This window comes from Haliaeetus albicilla, chromosome 3, assembly GCF_947461875.1.
Source record: "Haliaeetus albicilla chromosome 3, bHalAlb1.1, whole genome shotgun sequence".
Lineage (NCBI taxonomy): Eukaryota > Metazoa > Chordata > Aves > Accipitriformes > Accipitridae > Haliaeetus > Haliaeetus albicilla.
This window is the reverse complement of record NC_091485.1, coordinates 25,441,214-25,450,488: the sequence shown is the minus strand read 5'-3', so window position 1 is coordinate 25,450,488 and position 9,275 is coordinate 25,441,214. Positions and strand designations below refer to the sequence as shown.

The following is a 9,275-nucleotide window of genomic DNA, read 5'->3' as shown; positions in this document are numbered from 1 at the left end:
TATAAAAGAATGAAAATAGGTAAATAAAAATGAGAATGTTTCACTTTAAGCTACAATAAAGATTCCTTGGAGCCAGGAGGAAATTTAACCTAGATTCAACATCCAGCTCTACTGTACTGTTATGAAAATTCTCCAAGTTCTGTAGCAGCTTCTGTTAACATTTTTAATGAAAAAAAAAAAAAAAGATTAAGAGAAATGTCCTTAGTATATTTGCTTGCTTTCAATTTATTTTATATTGTACTGTCTCATATTCTCAGTTTTCAGCATTCCATGGATTGTCACCTTTGGTTTGTGAATAAAATAATCAATCTTAGGTTAATTCACATTTCTGAGAATTATACTGTGCTATATATCAGAGAATTTTAACCTTTATTTTAACTCTTTGTGAACATTTGAGTTGACACAAAACAAAGTTTCATCACCATTATTTGACATGATGATGAGTCAAATCGGTCTGATCCTCTCCTAACCACGATTTTGTATTTAGCAGTTTGCCAGCTGTATTCAAACACAGGGAGGTGGTTTCATGTAGACTAGATCCTGCAAGAGTCATTCCAAGGGAGACAAATATTGGGCAGTCTTCATGTTTCAGCAGCTCTTGAAGGTATCTTCGACCACCTAAACAGAGTGAAACAATACTAAATTATGTGGTTGCATTTGTAATCTACACCTGCTGAACTGAAACACTCACATTTTAATTGAAGGAAACATAGCTAAAGAAAGTTAAATCAAATGGTACAAAACATTCCTTCTGACTCCTATGCTCCTTCCAACATTATCACTGGAAAGGGCTGAGAAATATTTCATGAGGGAGTGACGAGAAGCATGGAAGAAAAAGATATGGATGCATGGATGCATGGGAATATGGAGGTAATAGTAAGAGTAACAAAGCTTAAGAAAGGCACGAACAGAAGCAGCTCTTCCTAATGCCACAATCATTGTTTTTTTCATGAGCACCAAGAGTACAAACATAACCACAGCCTGGCTTTTTCCCCTGAAATTTGAAGAGTGTCCAACATAGAACATTTACATTGACTTCATTAATTCCCTACTTCATTCACACTTTAAGGAAAGAAAAAAAATCTATAATATGCATGAGGAAGGCTTGAGAAATGCTGACTTGAATTTTCCAAATGCACTTTTTTTCCTCCTATTCCCCTGCTAATAACAAATATCAGGAACAGTGAGTGCCCTCTTCCCTGCACTGATGGAAAAATTTTCAGATACTTTATACATGGACCTGCAGTTTTTTAGGTATTCCAAAGATAGGTCAGGCTGACACAAAGATATTCTTCCCATTTTGTTACGTGAATGCTAAAGTTAAACAAATGTTAAAAGAATATAAACAAACAGAACCTCGAATTTAAAACTCTGAAGTTAAAAGTCACTTTGCCCCGCCTCAGAGGTGCTGCAGCGCCTATTGAAATAAATTCTGAGAGTGAGGCTACAGAGAACTGTGCCAGGACCAGCTTGCAGTTGTCCACTGGAACATCAGCAAGAATGTATTAACTCCCCCTCAAACCCCAAACGATCACAGAACCACCTCCCCTAACAAAAAATAAAATAAAGACAGCATAGCCTCCTAGTTAAAAATGTAAATTAAGCTGTGACTAACCAATTGCTTCTGTAAATTACTATCTACCGCTTAAGCAAAATAAATTGGGAGACGATACGTAACAACAATCCTGTGCCCTTTCCTTTCTGCCTAATCTATAATCCATTAGAGCTGGGTTGATGCAATCATTTTATGAAGCACTTAGAGAGGAGAGAGCATAGTGCAAATAGCAAGTCTCTCTGGGAATGTAGGACTATCTTTCTCTGAAAAAAATGTGGAGACAGAGTTCAAAACACCATAGTGACCACCTTGTTTTCTTCACACACACAATTTGCAATCACTAAATTGCTTGGAAGTGGTTGTAATACGAGCAGAATACAGTGTTTTCTTTCTCAGCTCTGCAAAATGTGTTGTAGGCCGAAGGATAACCTTTTAAAGACTAAAAAAAACCAAAACCCAACACTGGAACTGGAGGATCTGATGGGAATTGCTTAAATTAGAAGGAAGTTACTAACAACATGATTAAACAGTAACAAAAACCCCTCTGCCCTTCTCAGTACATGTAATTTGTTTCAGTTTGCCTATGGCATGCCATATATGCCTGACATATTGTCAATATTCCCATGAGTAATCAACACACGGTAGTGGCCAAAGATCAGATAAACCTCACCAACCTTTAATGTCTGGATCTTTTTTCATGCATTCAATCTCTCTAAATTGTTGATCAAGTCATTAAACTGCTGGTTTTGTATGCTTCAGAAGGGTTTCTCTAACCATCAACAGCCATGCCTTCCGCTTTTTGGTCAAATGTGTCAATGCACTTATAAGCCTTCAAGCCGCATGGACACAGTCTGTGTCCTCTTCTTTCTCAGCCATTTGGTGTTTTTTTTTTCTTTAGTTTTTGGGTGGCTCAGGGATTCTTCAGCTTAATGGGCACAGGACTTGAATGCAGGAGAACAGTCTGTGGCAAGCAACAACCAGTTTCCTTCTTCAGAAGTAGCAGGTTCCTCTGCATCCTAAAGCCTAGTCCTCAGTTCAGCCAAATTAGTGTCTCCAAAGATGCGCAAGTTCACATTGTTGATGAAGCCTACATGTTCTCAGAACTAAGCTATCTACTCCAGCTGCTCACACTGGATTGTGTTCCTTCACGATAAATCCTTTTATCTGTATGTACAACATACATTCCCAGCAAGTGAGGACCAAGACCTTGGTATGGCCGTTCTCTGTAAGCAGAAGCAGAGGAAGTGCTGTGTTGATGACAATAGGTTTTCCACCCATTCAGTTTCCTTTTTCTGTAACAGCTGCGGGGAGAAGAAACAAACCCCAGATCCTTCCTAGCCTCTGTTTACTAATACCCATACTCTTTTCAACAGCTGCAATAGCTCTGCCCCTGCGTCTCTGGAAACTTTGGACAGCTGACTGGATAGGAAGAATACGTATTTTTTTATTTCTTCAGAACCTTGCAATACACTCTTATTAGTTTACCTTTCTTAATATATCAATTAATTACTTTGCATACTTCTATCATTCTGATTCTTTAATGAAAAATTCTTAAAATTGTACAAACTGCTTTTACTTGAGAAGAAAAAGAAGGTGATGAGTAGAAGATTTCCACTTGTCAGACTGAATGGTAAAACATGCCTGACATTTCCAAATCCCACATCCAAATTAGCAATGCCATCAGAAACAACCATCTGATTGCAAAGTCTTTAGATGTTATGATGGGTTTTCATGATAGTTGTCAAAGCAGGACTGGAATCCACCATTGCTGCATGAAAGCAAAGTGTTTGACCACAGAATATGAACATGGTAGCACTTTTCTCTACAGTGTAGAAAGCTAAAGTCCCTTTCAGTATTTTCTAAGTTAAGCTGTGGCCCAACATCCAAGAGCTTGCCACTGCTATTTCATGGTGAACAGGAAAAAGTTGGGCCCAGATGCTTTATGTCAGAGAAGAATCTCTCTGGTAAGATTTGTCCAAGTAAGGAGAAGCAATTGAAATAGGCCACATCTCATTTTCTGCTCTTATATTCCTTTTTTTTTTTCATCATGGCCCCAGTTCAATTACATTTTAAAATTCAGATATAGCAAGAAAACAGGGATAGGGTAAGAAGTGAAGAGTCTCACCAAGCAAAGTCTGTCTTCTCTCAACAGTTCATGGAGCTGAGGCATAAAATAAGGAGAAGGAAAGTACTTCTGTATCCTGTGGTGCATGCATGCATCTCAAATAGCAGACACTCAGCTCCAGGATCTTCTTTGTGTTATCAGCTGCGCTGCTAGGACTTTGCCAAGGAAAGATACTGTGCGTCTTTTTCTGAAGCTGAAAGGGGAGGCGTCTGAGTTAGCAACCACACGAGGGCCTCCATGCAACAATCCACACCGCTGAAAAGGGAGCGGGCAGAATTTCTCTTGGTAGTTAAGAGAACACATCTGCTCCTCTCTGATCCCCGCTAACGCCTTGTAACAACAGTGAGAAGTGGAAAAGCAGTTGCATGCTTCAGTCTCGCTTAAAATATTTAGACAGAAATTACCGATTAACCAGTGCTGCATCTGGAAGCCCCGGCGTCCCTTCTTCCTCCTCTATGATGCAGGACTTGTGTCCTGTACAGGTAAGAGTGTTTGGGAAGGGGACACGCTGCCTGTCCAGGAGTGACTGAGTATCCACACGCCTGCATCAGCTGCTCCTCACGGTTTTGGACGGGTCCCTTTCCTGTCTGACCCCACACGCCCTGCCCGAGGGAAAGCGCAGGGGTAAGGTGACACCGAAGGCGCCCTAGGAAGGCACCTGCCGTGAGGCGGGCGATGCCGGCGACCGCGCGGTGGAGAAGCCGGCCCTGCCGGCCGGCCGACGTGCCCCACGCCGCCCAGGGCCGCGCCTCGCCGCTTCCCTCAGGGTTTCCTCCCCTGCGGGCCAGGCTGTGGCCGCCGCGGCCCGGCCCGGCCCAGCCCAGCGGCCCGCTTACGGGAGGCGGCCGGCCCGCCCGCAGCCCGCCTCTCCGCGCCGAGCCCGGCCCCGGCCCCGGCCCCTCCAAGCCGGCCCCGGCCTCGGGCCCCCGCCCGCGCACCGCAGGCCTCGGCGGCCGGGGCGGGGGCGGTCCGGGGGCGGTGCGGGGATGCCGCCGGAGGCGCTGTAGCGCGGAGCGGTCCGCGGGCAGCGGCAGGCGGGCGGCAGCTCCTCCTTCTCCTTCTTCTCTTCCTCCTCCTCCCTCCGCGCCGGGGTGCGCTGCGCGGCCGCCCCGCGTGTACGATGGACTGGGAGGTGCTGACCAGAGAGATCTCCCTCTACCTGGAGAGCCAGGTCCGCGTGGGGCTTTTCGGCTCCGGCGTGGGCTTGTCCCTGGTGCTGGGCTTCGGCGTCGCCTACGCCTGCTACTACCTCAGCAGCATCGCCAAGGTGAGCGGGAGGGCGGCGGGACGGGCGGGCTCCGCAGGTGTCCCGCCGCGGGGGGACCGTCCTGGCAGGGACTGTCCCGCGAAGATCACCTCGACCCACCCCCCTTAGCGGAGGCAGCCGGCGCCGTTCTGGCGAGGGGAGCGTCGGCACCTGACATGGCTGGCCGGGGGGTAGGGCGCTGCGCTCGCCTCGTCCTCACACGCCCCGACCTTCCTCTGGAGGTGCCGCTCCGGGGTGCCGGCTGGCCGAAACGCCGCTCGCCCCCCGCACAGGCCCGTCCCCGCGGCCGGGCCGGGCCGGGCGGCGCAGCCCCCGCGCCCGCCGGGGCCGTTGGGCTCCCCGTGAACCGCTGAGGCGTTTCCTCCGCTGGGGCCCGCCAGCCGCCCCCGGGGGCCGGCCGGCCTGAGGGAGCTCTCCTCTGTTCGTGCCCGGCCTGGGAGGGGAAGGGGCTCTGGCCTCAGACGTCCCCGAAATGCATTCGTGCTAGGGGGAGAACTTGGCTGGGGGCGATGGTTTGGAAAAGGAGGTCAGGAGCCCTCCCTCCACGACAAAAACCCAACCTCTTTGGTTTATTAACAGGGCAGGCGATAAAGTAGTTTGCTGCCCTCGTGTCTGCCTTCGATACCATCGTACCACTATCGCAGTGTTTTGGGGGCTAGGACACTCTTGCACATCTTCTGGTTAGTACTGGTTTCACGGATAAATTAGGCATTCGCAAATTACTTGGATACAGTGAGACTGATCTGATCTAAAGTGGCCCCTGAAAATATGCGTATCAAAAGATTTATGACGGTGGAAGACGTGTGTTGCCACAGTCCTTCACAGAACTGCTGAGAACATAGCCTTCCTCTTCACTGAGAAAAGCGTACTTGATTTTGGTCAGAGGAGAAAAATGAAGGGAGAACATGCCACTGCGGCTGTGTATGTGTAACAGTTTTCTTCAAATCATCTATTATTGTCCTATTAATGCTTGTGTGTTGGAGAGTCAGTGTAAAAGAGAAGTTTAAGAAATATGGTTGCTAAAACATGGGATGTTTGGTATACAGGGATTTCCATGTTGATTGGTATACAAACAGAAGCTGTGAGAAAAATCTCTGCATGCAGAACATTGAGATGAGTAACCAATGCAGTTGTGTACCGTAGTATGAGATGGGAGACGGAGTGTCCTACTAGGTTAAAACAGGTACTGCAGGTACACTACAAGATACCAGGTCAAACTACACAGATTAAACGTCATTTCTGTGCGGTGCAAGAAAATTGATTCAGTAAAATCTTTCTCACCTGCTGTGAGACTGTGTGGTTTTGATTTGTCAGTGAAAGATACAATGCTGGTAAAAGTAGAGCTAGAATAGCATGTTATTAGAAATAGGTAAGGAATCCATTACGTTTAGTGCGTTTCACTTTTCAGCTTGGCATTTTGGCATTTCATTTGGGGTTTGTTTACTTATCTCTTTACCATGACAGGAAAAAGCATTGAAATGATTATATGAAAGAAACCAGTTTACTGAGAGATGATTTAAACAAGCTTTCATTTCTTTCTCTCTTTCTTTGTCAGTTTGTTTTTTATATGAATGCCCTTGCCTGACTGTAGTCTCTCTTCCTAGAAACCCCAGCTGGTGGCCAGCAATGACCATTTCTGCCGCTTTCTTGAGGAATATTGCCCTGTTGTGACTGAAACTTACTATCCCACCATTTGGTGCTGGGAAGGTCGGGTGCAGACACTCCTGCGTCCCTTTATCACCTCTAGACCCCAAGTACGGTACAGGAAGTAAGTGCCTTTCTTCTGGAAAGTGACTGATTTGGTAGCCAGCAGTTACCTTACTCTGATTGTGTCACAGCTACCATTGTTGCTCAAGCTTGTGCCCATTTTTTTTGCTTTATGCCTGCCTTTACAACTCCATCATAGACTTGGAACCATCTCTATCCTGGATTCAATATACAGTAGGTTTAAAAGGTCAAGGTTCCCAAATGGCCCTATTTTAGCTCAGAGAGTTTTGGAGCACTGAAATATTGGTGACAATTCCAGGTGTGACCTCACCAGTGCTGAATAGAGGGGAAGGATGGCCTCCCTCGACCTGCTGGCAATGCTCCTCCTAATGCAGCCCAGGAGGCTGTTGGCTGCCTTTCCTGCGAGGGAGCATTGCTGGCTCATGTTCAGTGTGGTGTCCACCAGGGCTCCCAGGTCCTTTCCTGCCAAGCTGCTTTCCAGACGGTCAGGCCCCAGCCTGTACTGGTGCATAGGGTTGTTCCTTCCCAAGTGCAGGACTTTGCACTTCCCCTCAATGAACTTCATGAAGTTCCTGTCCAGCCTGTTGAGGTCTCTCTGGATGGCAGCACAGTCATCTGGTATATCAAACATTCTGGTGTTTGAATGCCATCATTTTGCAGAGCTCATGCAATCACTGCATCTGTCCATTGAACCAACAGGTACTATCTTAACCATAGCATGGCCACATTTAGCCTTGTTTCGAATATATAAAACTTCTGGGATTTTCAGAGTAACTTTCACCAGTGGGGTTTATGTTGTGTTCTTTGATGCCCAAATTCTAAAAGGGAAAGAACTTATATTTAGTGTTTGTCCTCAGCTGATCTCTCTCACACAGAAATGAGACTTAGTCTGGCAAATGAGGCATTTGGCACAAGACCTAAGGAGAAGTACTTTTATGCACCGGAACCTGGATGCAGCACAAGTTGTTTCAGCTCTGTTTGCATGGTAGAATAGTTTTAGCATTTAGCAGCTTCCCTTAGTTTTAGTAACTAGGAAACTTTTCAGTGGTATGGCCATGTCCACTTTTTCTAGCCCTTCTTGTATAGTCTCTATTTCAAGGTTTGCGAGGGAAGAAACATAGTTCCATGGGGCAATGCTTATTTTGCACCATTTGAGATTGTGTTGGCAGTACACACCAGGATTGCATCTACTTCCCGTTACTGAAAAAGGGCAAAGCTAAGCTAATGAGTCCAACAAGGCTAAAGAGCTTTAAAATATGAAGTAGGTGCTATCAAGACTTTCAATTGAAAAATCAAATGCAAGGTAGGCTTACCTTTTGGTAGTTCCTACACCAACTGTCTCGTATAATATCTTCATTGCCAGGAAGAGGGAAGATGCTGTATGTTTCTAAAAAAAGAAATAAACCTTTTTGTCATTGTTTAATGCATGCTTAGCTTCTTGGGATATTATAATATTTTTTGCATTCTTAAGATACATGGTTTAAGAGTGCATTCTAGCAAGGTTTGTGGAGATACAGGGTGAAAGATATAGTAGTGCGTGTCTGTGTTCCGTGTGTTTCAAACATAACAAAGTGCCATTATACATGCTGCTTCTTTGGATAAAGAGGAAAAAATGTGATAAATGTTTAACACATTGCCCAGTGTGCTATCAAAAGATTCTCAGATGATCCAAAGAAATCTGCAGTACACAAGCCTATATAAAATAGAAGGCCATGCCAAAAATCATACTAGTTACAAGTTTCCAGTACGTCAGCAGCAATTCATGAAAGGCCAGCTCTTCATTTACTGGGAACAGGAATTACTCCACAAATTGACTGTGCTAACTCATGTCAGCTGTAGGTGTGGCTCTTCCTGAATGGTGAACATGCAAACATACCTAGTTAGGTGGCACTTGGAGTATTAAAACATAATTAAAAATGCAGAATTCATACCTGGTAATTTGTACACTGTAAGTACTCTTAATAGTATGCATGTATTTTTCCATCTAATCAGTGTTGTCTTGAAATGTGCCTTTCAGTGAGCTCATTAAAACAGCAGATGGAGGACAGATTTCGTTGGATTGGTTTGATAATAATGACAGCTTATATTATCCGGATGCCAGCACAAGACCCACTGTCCTGTTACTGCCTGGCCTGACAGGAACGAGCAAGGAATCCTACATTCTTCATATGATCCATCAAAGCGAAACCCTGGGATATAGGTGCTGTTGTATTTCATTGCTAGTATTTTGCTTCTTCCAGTAAGATCAAATATAAGTATGTATATGTGTAAGATGCCTTCCTGAGGCAAATGAAATCTAAAGACATTAGTTTATGTAAGAAAGTATTATTAGTAATAATAATAGTAGAATTATATAACAGGCAGTACATTTGGAAGGGCTGTTTTAGTATCTACAGAGGTGCCCCAGAGACTGCAGTGAAAACAAGCTAAGTCTGCATAGGCCTTTGCTGCTGCTTCTTAAATTATATCAGTATTTGTGCTACCTTTACACTTTCTAGTGAAGGGGTTTGTGTTGAGCTCCAAGAAAACTTGTGTGGATGGGCTGCTGGCAGCAGGCCTCAGAGGAGGTCAGCTTCTGAATGCCAAAATTGCTTGATTCA

The 9,275-nt window shown here is 45.1% G+C and overlaps 1 protein-coding gene and 1 long non-coding RNA gene across 3 annotated transcripts in view; one reads left to right on the top strand and one right to left on the bottom strand.

Moving 5' to 3' along the window:
* Positions 1-205: 205 nt before the first annotated feature.
* LOC104320233 (uncharacterized) lies at positions 206-4,583 on the bottom strand. Its single transcript, XR_011323974.1, has 2 exons — positions 4,085-4,583; positions 206-618 (listed from the first exon to the last, which is right to left on the bottom strand). It is a non-coding gene; the product is annotated as an uncharacterized lncRNA (long non-coding RNA).
* Positions 4,584-4,668: 85 nt separating this feature from the next.
* ABHD3 (abhydrolase domain containing 3, phospholipase) overlaps positions 4,669-9,275 on the top strand; it is a 25,628-nt gene continuing 21,021 nt past the window's right edge. For both annotated transcript variants that reach the window (XM_069779138.1, XM_069779137.1), the window contains exons 1-3: positions 4,669-4,947; positions 6,552-6,715; positions 8,693-8,875. In XM_069779138.1, coding sequence (XP_069635239.1) covers positions 4,801-4,947; positions 6,552-6,715; positions 8,693-8,875 — 494 coding nt within the window. In that variant the 5' untranslated portion in view covers positions 4,669-4,800. The remainder of the gene's footprint in view (positions 4,948-6,551; positions 6,716-8,692; positions 8,876-9,275) is intronic.